The sequence below is a fragment of the Ailuropoda melanoleuca genome, chromosome 17, assembly GCF_002007445.2.
Source record: "Ailuropoda melanoleuca isolate Jingjing chromosome 17, ASM200744v2, whole genome shotgun sequence".
NCBI lineage: Eukaryota > Metazoa > Chordata > Mammalia > Carnivora > Ursidae > Ailuropoda > Ailuropoda melanoleuca.
Genome location: NC_048234.1, coordinates 37877206 through 37892818, shown reverse-complemented (window position 1 = coordinate 37892818; position 15613 = coordinate 37877206). Strand labels below are relative to the sequence as shown.

The 15613-nt window shown below is 40.0% G+C and overlaps 1 protein-coding gene across 4 annotated transcripts in view; it reads left to right on the top strand.

Moving 5' to 3' along the window:
- The window catches only part of AGTPBP1 (ATP/GTP binding protein 1), a 154786-nt gene extending 143387 nt beyond the window's left edge, over positions 1-11399 (top strand). For all 4 annotated transcript variants that reach the window (XM_034647440.1, XM_034647437.1, XM_034647438.1 and 1 more), the window contains one exon: positions 10664-11399. In XM_034647440.1, the coding sequence (XP_034503331.1) occupies positions 10664-10841 (178 nt within the window). In that variant the 3' untranslated portion in view covers positions 10842-11399. The remainder of the gene's footprint in view (positions 1-10663) is intronic.
- Positions 11400-15613: the final 4214 nt, after the last annotated feature.

The following is a 15613-nucleotide window of genomic DNA, read 5'->3' as shown; positions in this document are numbered from 1 at the left end:
ATTTCTAGATAGTTATCTTGTTTTTTCTTTTGAAATATATTTCTCTGTTTCTTCATTTTCCATGGTTACCGCACATTAGATGCAGTACCCATCTTTCTCAATCTTAGCAGAATGCTCTCGTGTAGGAGATGAACCTCATTGATCAGTCTGGCTTGAGCTCCTAGTTGTGTCTCAGACTTTTGTGATTGCCCAAGCCGCTTTCTTTGGTTTTAGTGGCTCCCAGGAGTTGAGGGTGCCAGGTCATAGTAGTATCCCAAAAAGGGGAATCATAGTCAGCACTTAGATGCAGGACGATTAGAAGCTGGACCTTCTAGCAGCAGCTAGAAAAGTATATAGTTAAGCCCCTTCCAGGGAAGCACTGGGAGATGGATATTTTTGCCTGTTCCCTCTGTGCTAGCCTGAGTATATAGCTGTAGGAGGTGCCTCTCTGCTGAAGATCTGTTTCTTTGTTTGTTACAGTACATGGGACTCATGACACAAGCCCTGTTGGGTGCTAGAGCCAGGCTGTCTATAGGTCTGTCTCTTCAGTGGCAGCCACAAAAGCTGAGGTATCAGATGTGTGTACAATCTCCTTTCAGGATGATAAGGGTAACTTGCTTTGGTTATTGGCTCACCCTGCGGGGAGAAGGCAGGCTGTGTATCTGCTGGCTTCCCAGTCTCTGAAGAGGATGGCAGGCCACAGTGCCTGTTAAATTAGAAGTCTGGCCCTCAGGCTGCAGCTTTTAAAATATGCAGATGAAACTTTTTCAGGGGAAGACTGGGCGATGGGCAGTTTTGCCTGCTCCCTCTGTGCTGAACACACACACACACACACACACACACACACACACACACACACGGTTGCACATGCCAGTTAAGACTAGCTTCTTTGTTTATTGCAGCCTTGTGGATCCTGTGAGCACAAGTCCTGTTGACTGTCAGAGCTAGGTGTTTTTTCTAACCAACCTTTAATTCACCCATGCTTTCTTTAGCTGGGTCTAATCTGATGTGAAATTTATCTTTCTGATTCTTAATTGTAGTTAATTAGGGGGATTGGGGGGAAAAAATTCCCGCAGGGCATTGGGGGGTGATTTAAAAAATTTTTGAGAAAAGCTACCCTGGGCATAAAGTCCAGTAGCATTCTGGGGGCCCAGTTGGACTTAATTTTGAGCAGACTTTCACTTACTCTCCTGACTCCCATTTCTGTCTTTTGGACCTAACTGAATAGCCTCTCTGATAAAAGTCTTTAGAAAGTCATCTTTCCATCTCTCTGAACTAGGGAATAACCTGAGGAAGGTGATCTGAAGGTCTAACTGCTCTTTATAAAATCTTTTAATCACTTATTCTCTTTTCAGTTGCACCCTGATAATCAGTATCACCAATTCCTTAGCTTTCCTCTGACTTTGTAATGCAAATCAGTTTTCCCCATGGCTTCTCCTGTTTAAGTACTTCAGCAAAGTAGAGGTTGGCACTCAGGCCCCGTTCATTTTTCATCCATCTGCCTTCATCTTCTAACATTCTGTTGATATCTCTTCTTTGCTATTATTTCCTCTTCACTTTTCTTTTTCCTGTGGATTATCCTTTAGAAAAAAAGTTATCCTTTTACAGTCATCTTCGTTGCTCTTGAGATTCATTGTATTTACCAGAAGTTATAGAACTTCCTTTTCAGTGAAGCCTGTGATTGAAAATTAATCACATTTTATATTCCCAGAGCATTCATTGGAAATTACCATACATAAATCATTTTAACTTTACTTAATTGTATTTGTTGTATAATAAAAATTTCATCTGATGTAACACTAAGTCCGCATTGTATCTTTCCTAGTGGGGGTGTGTTTCTTTTAGGTCAAAGCTGAGAATATCGGTAGAGCTCATTTAAAAGCCTACATCTATGTAGTATTTTTGTACTTAGCGAAAGTGTTTTTATTTTACCTGTCACCTGAACTATTAAAGAGTCCTCTCAGTGAGTCTCGTTTAAAGGATTTGAGAACTGTTAAAACATTTAACAGTGCTGCTCGTATGGTTAGTGGTGACTACATTCAGGATATTAGGTAAACAGAAGAAGTATTTGAAGTTTGAGTATATTTAAAACATTATAGGAAAGTTAAGTTGAAAAATGCCAAACTCTATACAGTGTTTTATCATAATAAAAACAGATGCCCGTGTTTAAATGAAGCCTAATGACTGTCTCATAATCAGTGTTTTGACCTGTTTTCTTTCTTTTTTTTTATTGAGATTAAGTTCATACAGCATAAAATCAGTCATTTTAAAGTGAATAATTTAATGGTGTTTAATATTTTCACAATATTGTGCAACTATCAGTCATCTCTGTCTAGTTCCAGAACTTTTTTATAACACCCCCCAAAAGATCCTCATACCCATTGAACAGTCATTTCCAGCCCCTGACAACCACTCATCTGCTTTTTGTCTCTGGATTTGCCTGTTCTGGATATTTCAAATAAATGGAATTGAATGGTGTATGACCTTTTATGTCTGGCTTCACTCATTTAGATTTTTTTCAAGGTTCATCTGTGGTGTAGCATGTATCAGTACTAAATTTGTATTTGTGCATACAGCATGGACGTTAGAAAATTTGATACGAGGGGCGCCTGGGTGGCACAGCGGTTAAGCATCTGCCTTCGGCTCAGGGCGTGATTCCAGCCTTATGGGATCGAGCCCCACATCAGGCTCCTCCGCTAGGAGCCTGCTTCTTCCTCTCCCACTCCCCCTGCTTGTGTTCCCTCTCTCGCTGGCTGTCTCTATCTCTGTCGAATAAATAAATAAAATCTTTAAAAAAAAAATTTGATAAGAAATGGTTCTTAATGCAACTAATGAAATAAATAGCACTTAAGCTGGAGAAAAACCTTTAAAATATGCTTAGCATTTGTTCTATTTTTGTTAATACTTTTTCAAAATCTAATTTGATGTGTTTTGATAAAGATAGAGTACATTTCTGATAAGGCATAGAGAATGAGTACAGGTCTGTGAATGAGTTAACATAATGTTTCTTGGTTAAAAGCTCTGCCTCTTTCGCTAGCATTATCAGAGAGACTGGCTGGAAGTTATTGGTAAGGTAGTACAAAACCATTCATTGCTACGGACTGTTAACACTAGAATGCAATATTAGCTTCTCTATTTTCTGTACTTTCTTCATGTGAAGCTAATATTTATTTGTAAATATGTAGGAACTTTTTCTTCTGAGAAAATTATATTGTTAAAGAGAAAATTATTTGTGACACTGTTACAGATTAGGAATGCAGACTATTCAGGAGGACTGCTACAGGGGTGAATTCAGTGAGGCAAGGTGGGGATTTCCAGCCAGGAAGGAGAGTGGGGGATTGGTGGATGGAAAATTACTAAGAGGAACCATCACATACATGTGAGGTAGATTCAGGCTAAATGTACTTGATGGAGTTTTTGTTGAAAGCAGGCCAGACTGATGAGATACAGAGAGTGGGGGATTTCGATAAACTGACTCAGCAAGATTCTTACCATAGCTAGACTAAGCAGGCAGAGCCTCTGACTGAGGTCAGAGCCCAAGGTCAGGGCCTAGTTTGAAAGAGGACTCAGAAGAGCCTGACTCAAGTTTGGTCAAGGACAGAGTCTGTCCGTATAGATCTTTTGTGGCCACATGTTAATGGCAGTATTTACAGCAATGCAGTCAAGCTTACTGGTATTAATGTGCTTTATTTTAAATGTACAGTTTACCATTTAATCAAGCTGATCCTTAAAAAATCCTTTTTAATGGCTTTGATGCACATGCTTGAGTCTGGTGTGCATTTGTGAGAGTCATTTATTGCAATCATGTAGAAAATTCTTACAGCTATAATTAGATTAGAATATTTTCTAGGCAGATAAATCATGCCATGTAATTAAAGATCATATTACCACTTCTAGTCCACTGGAAATCATAGTTGCTCATAACTAAAAGTGAACCATTTGTGTTTTTGCGCTGAGTCAGTGAAGTACTGTTGTACCTACAAATATAGAGGAGATTACAATCATCCAGAAAAATAAGTTGGGGACTTAATGTGAACACTTCAGGACCCCAGGCCAGATTTAATTATAATGAAAGCTTTGAGGCTTTTCATAAGAGAAAGAAATGAGCCTTATCACTGAGATCCAGATAAGTCTGAAGTTAGTAATTGGTAGTCTCTAAGACAGCTGTATAAGGAATTTGATGATTGTAGATATTTACTAATATTTGTAAGCTATACTCTTAGTAGCCTCTTGGAAGAATGAAGTTATTCCTCTCAGTAAGTGCCTATTTGAGACTTCAAAGTAAGAATATGGTGTATCAGAATAAGGAAGAATACATATTCCTTCAGAGAGAATTCATTCTATCTTCTGGCAGGCTGTGGAGTAGGCAGGTGGTCCCGATCTGGCAAGGGACTGAGCTAGCTTGAGGTGGGTTTGCAAAACTTGTAAAATTTGTTTGGCCCTGGTTCACGTGTCCCTTCCCAAAGTGGTAGCCCTCCGACCAGAGGTCACTGTGGAAGGCTAGGGCTTCTCCTTTCCTCAGCACTACAAGACTGCTCCAAATTCTGTGTTTATTTTCTGGTTTGTTTGCTTTGCTGCTTTCTGCTTTGCTTTTCAGCCTCTTGCACTGTGTATTTTAAGAATTTGTCACATGCCTCCAGGGGAAAACTGCTGGGGTCATATCTCTGCAACTCCCTTCTTTCAGGAAACTTGGCAGCTCTGAACTCCAGTTTTTGCCTCCAGTCCTTTGAAATTGCTGAGAGCTCTGATGCCTTCTCTGCCTCTTAGCAAGCTGCCCTTTCCTGGCCTTGGGTTCCTCTGGACTTTGCCCCATGCACCTTTTCTCTTGATTTTACGTTGTATCCTTTCACTGTAATACACGTCATAGCTGTTAATACAACTGTGTGCTGAATCCTTGCTAGCGTGTCACTAAACCAGGGGTGGCCCTGGGATCCCAAACACGCATGCCCATTTTGAGTTTCTGTTAAGTTCGATTATTATCTCTGAGATTTTTGTGTTCTATTGAGAATGGTCAGAGACAGATGGTATTGTAGCCCCTTTTCATATGTGTGTAAACTGAGGCTCAGAGATGAATTGACCCACGGTCGTCTGTCTGGTAATTCCCAACGAAACCAGGAATTGTGTCCAGATGTGACTTCTCCTGTGCTTTCATTGTATCTTGTATCTTCCAGGTGACTAAGCAAAATTATTAAAAAGGAACGGTTTCAGATTTTGAGGCTGTCCTGGGTTATTGGGAAACTTAACTATTTAGCCTTTTCATTTTGTATAAAGAAATGTTTTTAGATCAATAGTAAAATAGTCGGAGTTTAGTGACTGTTTTTTGAAGGCAGCGTAGTTATATTTGTGGTCCAAAAAGTATCAGTAAATTAACAACTTTCTTCCCCCCCCTCCCGCCCCCCGTAGATATCCTGTTAGAAATTCTGTACTCTAACTCTGTGGGTATGTACATGTGTAGGAATGTGCAAATGCTTATGTATACTCCACGGACAATTAAGACTGACAAAAATTGTTACTTGTATTTTCTATGGGTAATTTTGTTTGCTTTGATATTTAGTAGATACAACATCTCTTATGAGCTGGGAATCAAATTATATAAATAAAACATTCTCTGATATTTAAGCAGATAGAGATTTTTCTTTCACATGAGAACTGATAGAAAAAAGACATAATCAGCAAGTCACAAATTACTGCTAATTTGGGCAATGGAATATTTTTCTGTTTGTGTATCAATTTCAGAATTTCTCCCCCAGGTTATCCTTATTGTGCCGTCTGAGAACAGGTGGGTTAGTTTCGAAATTGTAGAAGAGTACGAAGTTTAGGGAGGACTCTGGATTACAAAAGTAAGGCAGTAGTTTTAGTCCTGTTGGTGTGGGGGCAGCCCATTACTTGCTCTTTAGGAACTGATGTTTTCTTTAACAAGGTAGGTTTTATTAATTTCATAATAGCATTTTATATTTGCACAGCTTAAGACTTTACAAATGCTTTCACACTTACTACTTAATTGGAGCCAAACAACTTGTGAGGTAGTGGGGCTGACACGGTTTATCTCTGCTTTTACTGTTGAGAAGAAGCAGTGTTTGGAGAAAGCACGTGCAGCTGGCTCTTGGAAGAAGTGAGGCACAGACCCAGAGTTTCTGACTCCATGTCCAGTGGTTTGCTTCTTTCATGCTTGTGTAGGTAACCGCTGAAGATCTGCCTCCTGGTGTTTCAGTTGTCCAGTGAGCCCTCATGGAAGGAGTTGGTCATACATTGAGGGAGATGGTGAATTTCTTAGGTTTAATTTTGGGTATGCCTGTTAGTTTAATGTAGTGGTAGCCAGAACACTTTCTGAATCTGAATGAAGCAGAATTTGTTGTTCTCTTTAGAAATCAGTTGGAATTTTAAACCTTTTCTACCTCATAATGGCACCATACAGCAGAGAATTTCAACAAATTCATCCTGTGAGAAAGCCATTTAGGAGAAGGTTTTGATATTTGTCCCGAAGCAGCATGAGGAAGATTTGTTTTTGGACTAAAATACGATTCTCTTTTAGAATGAAATGTTTCTTATTGATTAAAATCCAGAAGAGATGGCTGTTAGGGCAAGTATACATAGGCCAGCTGTTGGAGAATGAAGCAAAAACAGGGCAACAGGAGTAAGCTTACATGAAGAAAATTAGGGGGACAAGGAAGTTGTGGTAGGAAAAAAGTAATAGTGATAGGATATAATTAAGTGCTGATTAGAGTTTCTTTTTGTGATTGAATTATTACTTGAGTCCCTTTCTACCAATGTCAAGGGATTAATTATTTTATAACTCTAGGGAGGGCAAATTACCTTAAAGTCTTTCTCTTACCTGGAGGTTATTGTGAGATATAATGTGTATGACAGCCCTTCCTAAGTTGTACATTGTTCAAAACATATGTTGGAATTATTAATAAAAGTAAACCTGAATTGCTGTGATTGGTCTTGTGCCTTAAGTTTTTTTTATGTAAAGTAATCAGTGGAATGGGGTAATACAAAAAATCGATTGTCTCTTTGGCCCTGTGGCTTCTCTTAAAGAGTTCAGCAAATATTTGTTTAGGGCCTACAATGTGTTGTAATATGGGCAAGCTCCTGACCTCAACGTGCTTATGAGAAGACAGACCCACAAAGAGATGGTTTCGCCTGCATGGGAGAAGTGATCCAACAGAATGTGCAGGGTACAAAGGGAATACGGAGACAGGGGCTTAGCCCAAAGTGGGCTTTCACAAAGGAAGAACACGTAAGGATGAGCGTGAGCTCAGTGTGAAGGAAATCTGAGTCGGTGGGAGAAGAAAGGTGGGAAGTACGTCCTAGGCAGAGGAAGCAATGTCAGTAAAGGTTTGTGATGTAAAATGTGGGGGCAAGAAGTAGTTCAGAGATTGACTGGCAGGACTTCCTTGCTGAGAATTGTGGTTTTTATGACTTGCTGGATGATGTTGGGATGAGGACAAGCAGAGCAGGCTTGCTGGGGAGTCTGGTGAGTTCCACTGCGAACATACATTTGGGGTTTATGTGAGATAGCCATGTGAACCTGTTAGTAAGTGCTTGTGTGCACAGTGGAAGTTCAAGGGTGAAGTCAGGGCTTGAAATTTGGATTTGGAAATGATCAGAATGCAAATTAAAATATGTGAGCTTTCTCAAAGAGGGCTTGCGTAAAAGAGTGTGCCAGGGGAGCGATTTTATAAGCACCTATTTTTGAGGCATATGATGGAGGATGAGAGCTCTTGATCAGCAGTGAGGAGGGACAGAGGGCAATGTGGCACACCAGGAGAGAGGAGTGTTGGAATTTGTGCAACAGAGAGCTCTAGAAACAATGGACTGGAGAGTGGCCACTGGATACCAGTCAGATGGCTGCTTTCAGTGGAGTGTTGGGGATCGTAATCTTCTATTCCCGCTGTCTCAGGATTCCCGTAGCTCTTTGACCCTAGGCCTACCCACCGCTCTTCCCTGCCCCCACACACGCAGAGGCTGGCGCTGAGGGCCTCTTGGTTATTGCTGGATGGACTCGCTGCATTTCAGCCAGAGGATACACCTTCATGGAGCTGAGGCTAGGAACGTGACTTTGATAAGACCTGCAGAAACAGGCATCAAATATTAGGGTCAGTGTGGGTTCCGGGAATGGAATTAGAGTGTGAAACCCGTCCGTTCCTAGGTATCATGATGGATGATGCCAGAACATGGATGGAGTTTATGTCACAGTCAACATATGAAGAAGCCAAGTTCAGGAATTGACAGGATCAAATTATTTTCTGAACATTCCTTATTATGGGATTTCTTTTAAATTTCCACGAGCTTTGCCTTCCAGGTTGTGCTTCTTAGACTTAAAGTGCTTATCAGTCTCTGATCCTAGCATTGTTCCAAGTCTCCTTGATGTCTAGGAGCTTTTTTGGCTTGACCCTGGACATTTTTGTTGCTTCTAAATCATACTTCTCCTGTTTCCTCAACTTACAAGACTATTTTCCAGCCTACAAGACTGGTCTTTTCCTTTAAACCCTTTCTCTTAGTTCATGTTGATTAATGTTCTGGTATTCAGCTGCCCGTGTAGAACTAGGTCCTTGCTCTGACCTCTGTGTAGTGGCTGGGCTTCCTGCAACCAGTTTACTTTGTGCCAGTCTGTTTTCTTTAGTGGTGGTATTGGGGGATAGAGTGCAGGGGTGGGTTGGAATTCTGCTGTCCTTAGATCTCCTGAACGATGCTTGCCCACCCACTACATGGATTTTGTTCTCTTCCTACCTGTCGGGAGACCCCACGATGCTGCGAGTAACTGCACTGCTCTGGTTGTGGTGCCTCCTCGCTATGGAGTGAGCCTCTACAGTCCTGGTTGGTTTCCCCAGGCCCTGTACCAGCGGAGTGCATGGCTTTTGAGCAAATCTCCTCCCTCCCTTGCATTTCTTCTTGTTAGGACTCCCGGAAGGAAGTAAGCAAGTTTCTCCCCTCACTTCTGTCCTTCCCCCTCTTTTGCTTTAGCTGAAGCCTCCATCTATTCCAAGAGTCTTTTTTTTTTTTTTTTTTTTTTTTAATTTATTTATTTGACAGAGAGAGAGCCAGCGAGAGAGGGAACACAAGCAGGGGGAGAAGGAGAGGAAGAAACAGGCTCCTAGCAGAGCAGGGAGCCCGACATGGGGCTCGATCCCAAGACTCTGGGATCGTGCCCTGAGCCGAAGGCAGACGCTTAACGACTGAGCCACCCAGACGCCCCTCCAAGAGTCTGTTCTAATAGTCCATGTATGCTGTGATTCATGTGGGACACCCTGAGAATTTGAAACACCAAACTCAAGGAGGAGGAATGAATTATTGTTTTTTAAAAGAAAAAAAGAAAAATGGTCATTTAAAAGGCAAATAATTTTTCCCCAATCTCATTTTTTTCCTACAGACCTAATAGATTCATGGTAAATATTTTAGTTGCGTAATTGTAAGCTGTGAAATCATTCTTGTGAATGTTAGATAGGTAATGAAGTCTCACACAGTCCTTCAAGCCACTCAGCTGGCTTATCAGGATTCCTCCACCACAGGGCAAGCTCTGAACTTTTTAAGAAGTTTGCTATGTAAGATCAAGGTGGTTTCGCAATATATTTTTAATGAGCAAGATAAAAACAATTCTAGGGAAAAAAGATAATTTCAGTGGATGAGTTTTGCTTTCTCTTTTCAGAAAATGAGAACCATATAATCCATTAACTTGTCTTTCCTGCCTAACGTTGTAGATATCTGAACCAAATTTCATATTCAGTGTAGGACTTCTTTCATTCTAGATGCCTAATGACATTTGCTTCTCTGCTCATTTTAACAGATTATTGTTCCCTTTTTGTTGTCTGATTTTATAGCTTTTAATTGCATCCATGATGGGAAATCCTTTTTGGAAGCAGGTGGGATATAAACATATATCTCTGTGAAACTAAGATAGTTTTGGTCACAAAATGGAGACATTGAAATGTTTCTGTAGTGTTCCTTTGATAACGCTGTGTGTGTGCACGCGTGCACCTGCTGTGTGTAAAATCTCCCAAATGGGGAGAAATCAGAACATTGTGATTTTTTGAAGAGGAAAGATGGAAAGGTTGACTTTATCCCAAGCAACCTACCTAATGAAATATTCAGAAGCACTTAGTGCTTTTAAGCAAATATCGTATTCTGTGTCCCAACGGCAAGTAATTAATCTGGGTGTGGAACATTCGCTTGTTTTTCATTTTTATTCTTGACCGATGGAAACTGGGAGGAAGAGCGTATGGGCTGTTTTATGGCAAGTAATCATTGTATAGACTTAGAATAAGTGGTTTTAGTGTGTAAATACCACAGTTTCTTATAATGGATGAATTAATAAGATAAATAGAATAAAGCTTATTGAAATGGTGTGTTCCTTTTCAGTGATTAAGATAGAACTTTTAACCCTGCAAATTGATGAAGTCCTTCAACAAAGCAACCTAATAGGGGAGTCTCTTGTTTTTTATAGCTATCTCATTGTAGGGTATACGTTGACAGCCTTGTCATATAATTAATACTTAGCATTTCACCCTTTATGGTCTCAACTGTTACAAATCTCTTAACTTTTTCATTTGGGTAACATTTTTAAAGCTAATGCAAACTACTTATATTATTTTGAAATCAAAGCTAACCCAGTGTGGTCAATTAACCTTACGTTAGAACCTTGGATCTAATGAAGTCTCGTGTGCTCTCTGTGCTCTGGCCACAGCCCTACCACTTACGTTTTGGATGAAGATGAGCCTCGATTCCTTGAAGAAGTGGATTACAGTGCAGAAAGTAATGACGACCTAGATGCTGAATTGGCAGAAAACGCAGGAGATTATGAACCTTCTGCTCAGGAAGAAGTACTTTCTGACTCTGAAGTATCAAGAACGTACCTACCTTAAACTTCTGCCATCTCTTGAAAGTGCAAAAAAGAAAGGAAATATCTTGTTTTTTCTTATGCCGGAAGTTTGAGAGAAATGAGTTAATAGCTGACTCAAGAAAGACAAAAAGTAACTTGGGCCTATTTGGTTTCAAGACAATAAATGCGTTATTAATTCATGATACAGTTGGCATTTGTTTTATTTTAGAGATTCAGTGCACTTGATATAGCATTGAATCATCAAATACTGGGTTTCCTTTTTTTTTTTCAAAACAAAACAAAACCCGAGTATCATTGCATGAATTTTTATCTTCTTATGGTTATATCCTGCATCAGATGGATACATTTTGAAGTGTGTGAGAATATAAAATCTGAATCTAGAGTTGTTGAAAACAAATACAAATGTACATGGATTTCTCTAGCTGTGACTGTGTACGGTGGGTAGATACTGAAGATAAGACTGTGCTTCGGAATCATGGTGACTGTGGACTTGTGACTGAAATAACCCAGAGTTTGCCTTGAAAGCGTTACATTCTCCACTTACCAAATTAAACAAATAAAAGCTATATTAAATGTTGAATTCATTTCGTCATCCTTTTTAACCAGGTCAGATTATTTGGTTTATAGACTCTTTGTGAGAATATTATAAAAATCCAACATCCGAACACATTGATAAAAATTTGTAAAACAACAACAAAAAAGTGCTGAATTTACTCGTGCTAAGTTTTTTATGGTATAGGTATACCTCTGCCTGTCGTAAAAGATACATTTGAACAGCTCTTTTCTCTAAAGCTGTGTCTCTTGGGTGCATCTAGAGTGTTTATCGTCATAGTGAGTGTGTTCAGCTTGAAAAGTGCAGTGAGGATATGATCCAGTGTTCAGCGTATCTGTGTATTAAGTGTATTTAGCGTTTCCTGAGTTGTGTGATGCTGTTAGACTTGCTGAAGGGACTCCACCTAGGGCGCGCTGACCCTGGCGTCTGAGTCTAGATGACGGCAGTGACTGTAAGCCCTTTCTTGTAGTGACATCTTTCCGGTTTCAGCTGCCCTGCTGCAGGAATGACTTTGTCATCAAACAGAATAAAACTAGTTCAGCGATCTTGGATAAGTGCCCTACGAGCCAAGTTTCTGTTGTAATAAAACAAATCGAAAGAGATACCTCATTAACAGATTCTTGTCAGGACTCCGGTGCTTCGGTTTTGGTACGTTACCTTTGCTTATTCCTGATTAGAATTTTTTTAATCTTTTTTTTTTTTAAAACCTACGGAAAAGAAACGATAAAACGTATTTCAGATTTTTTCATTTTCCAAACCAGTGATTTTCACTGTATCATTTGAGGCATTTTCTCCATAGTGTAGCTTATTTTTGACGTCCTAGGAGCTATGTTTAAAAACATAGTATGGGGCAATTGATAGAGTTCTTTTTCTCTTAGTAGCCTAGTTCTTATTAATCTTAGAAAATAAAGACTAGATTGTGAGGATTGACAGTCCTCTTAGTGTGTGGTGAGCTAATTTGGGAAAGATCAGGGTACTTTAGCAAGGTAAAGTATTTATTTAATTATCTAATAACTCATGAAGTTATTTATTTTCTATTTATATATTTCAGATAGAAAATAATTACATATTTAATTATGATTTTTTTCAGAGAGTGGATTATGGAGCCACTATGTCTGTATGTAAATTTTTCTTGATTCTTATAAAACTAGAAATTAAATCACAAGGTATCCATGTATGAGAAACAATTACAGTTACTATAGTGTGCAGATAACTCAAAACTTCAGTTTATTATGTTGGCAGTGTAAATCCCTTATTGTGTACTATTACAATGTTTCATATTGATGACGTACATCTTTTAGTGTATGTTACAACCCTGAATATGCCTTTTATTAAATCATTGTTCGCAAGGTTGAAGAGAAAGTCTTTCATAGTTAGGGAATGATTTTTTTTTTAATAAATAGCTTTGGAAAAATAAGAATTTAAAATCCTAACTTTCTGAATGTCATTGGCTGTTAGTAGCTAAAATTATCCAAAATTTTATCTCTGTGGCTATTTCTTTTCAGGATTTTCAAAGAATGATTGAGATGCCTTCAGTGCCATAACCCTGAGAAAGTAATGTGTAGTTGACAAGCTGAGTCTAAGGAGAGAGCTTGGATTGATTGAATTTGCCTTGTGTTTGGAACTGCGGATTTCTTAAATGTGGTTTTGGTCTGATCCAGTGGTTCTCGTACTGTGTTGTGTACATCAGAGTCACCTGGAGGGCTTGCTTCTCAAATCAGAGATTGCTGATAGGATGTGGCTCTGGGCGGGGCCCGGAATGTGCATTTCTTGAAAATTCTCAGGTGGTGGTGCTGCAGGAACCACGCTAGGAGAACCACCGTCTGATCTGATGCGCTCTTTCAGCCTCCAGTTTCCTAGGAGTCACAGGACCTGTAAACTGGAAATCAGCACCAGGGATGGTTTAGATCAAACTCGGGTGTGGAATCAGAGATCAAGTGAGGTCACCGGGGCACTCGGGGCAGAGGCACGGTTTCAGCCCAGGACTGTAGACCACTAGCCTCATGTTCTTGCCCCAAAAGGAGATGCCGGCCGTCCTTGGCCTTTCCCCAAAGAGTAAGGAATGCGAAAAGCTCAGGGTCTCTTTTGAGTTTGTGAAATTTATTCAGGCAAGGCAGAATGCGAAAACCTGTGGTTCACATCGGCTTTTCCTTTATTGCAGTCGTACTGTTGTTTGGAGACAGGATCTTGTCCTGCTTTAAGTATCTTTCTTACTCAGTTCCTGCCACGTCTGCCAGTGGTGTGTGGTATTTAGAAACATGGACGTTTGTTTGAATCGTAATTACAAATAAGTAATCTGGAGTTCCACTTCCAATAGCGCACTAACAGCAATGAATATGATACTTCTACATTTCAAATATCCAAGTGAAGACGACATATTATTATAAGCACTAAAATGGATAATATAATAAATGTACTAATGGAATTGTCTTTGTGCATGATCCAGAAATAAATGACACTAATGAAACCATAAATGTATCTTTATAAATCCTTTTGTTGTCCTATACGTACTTTTTTAAAAAAAAAGATTTTTTTTATTTGAGAGCGAGAGCACAACAGGGGGGAGGGTCAGAGGGAGAAGCAGACTCCCTGCTGAGCGGCGAGCCTGATGCGGGACTCGATCCCGGGACGCCGGAGTCATGACCTGAGCTGAAGGCCGATGCTTAACTGACTGAGCCACCCAGGCACCCTTCCTGTATGTATTTTAATCGTTATAAAATATTAATTGAAAATCCATGAATTCAGTGAATCAGCTGCATGTAAGCCTTAGGTCTCTCCATTAGAAGAACCTGGGGAAGCAATATTTCAATTGAAAGACCATTCTACTTTATCCAATAGAATGTTCTTACTAATAGTAAGCAAATATTTCTCTGGCTAAAGCACATTTGAATTCCTGCACAGAAAAAGGGAAACTCAGAAGAAAGTCTCATTTTCTTTATGAGAATTCATGTTTTGAGGGTTCTGTTCCTGAAATGTCAAATTTCTGTTGTTTTCCACCGTTAATGAGATCTGTAAAGCCCTTATACTTACCTATACGGGGCTGACCATTAGGGCCTTCTCTTTCTGGACCCTGAGCAGTAACTTGGGCCTGTCTCCCCTCCTTCCACCTCACGGCCTTCCTTATACTTCAAGCCCTTTTGACCTCCTGGCACCTTCGATCAGCTCTTAGGCTTCAGAGCATGGCTGATTATGGGGTCATTGAGTAATTAAACTTTTCAATTTGAGGTTGATGAATAGGCAGGACCTAAATCCAAATGAAAGGGCCCCCTATGGTGGCGTCTGAGGCCTTGTGCAGGCCAGCCAGGGTGACATTTTGGAGTCATGGGTGGCTGACGCCGCGGAGAACTCAAGTGATGTCTGCCTGTGCGGTTGCATGCGTGTGTGCTCACCAGCCCCTGCAGAACGGGGCTGGCCGTGTGGCACCCTTCTGTTTGTAAACCCAGACAACGTGGGAGATTGAGCTCCAGATACTCAGAAGGTCTACCTCTGTAGTGACAAAATGTGGGACTGTCCCTTTCCGAGATGTCCTGACAGGATGCCAAGCCAATAACAGAACTCAGGTCAGAGGAATTATGATGTTGGTTTTCCAAAAGTTTTTAACGTGTTCTTAAGCCACATGAAGAGCTGCGATGAATGGCAGATGGGAAGAAATTGTGGAAGACAAGGATCCTTGTTATTGAAAATTAAAGTAGAAAAGGCTAGAGTTTAATAAATACAAGTAAAGTCTGCACCTTTTAAAGTAGACGGGCTTCTCTGTAGCTGTTGCCCTGGTTGACAGTGTAATTAAATAGGGAATTTTAAGACTGGAAACTTATCTTCACATTCAGTGCCAACTAGTTACTAAAGTCAAGTTACATACTTTATTTGCAGTGTCATGACTCTTATACTTCCTTCCATGTTATCTATATGATTGCTTTTTCTCCTGTTTTCCTCATGTTAATACTTAGAAATGTTTGACATGTCATGTATTTTTCTTTTCAAATGTGGGCACTTGAAACACAGTGAATGAAATGTATAATTTCATATAAGAAGATAAATTTCAAAATCTGAAAACATCCCTTTTAAAGGATTATGATTTGTGTTTAATGTAGAGAGAGGAGTGTCCGGTGCACACCTACCTTTGTCAACCTTTATTTCTCCCCTCCGAACAGCTACACAAGATGAAAAACTATCAAAAACTAAGCCACCATTCTCACGTGTGTGAAAATCCAGATCGCTTATAGGACAGAGCGGATGTGGGC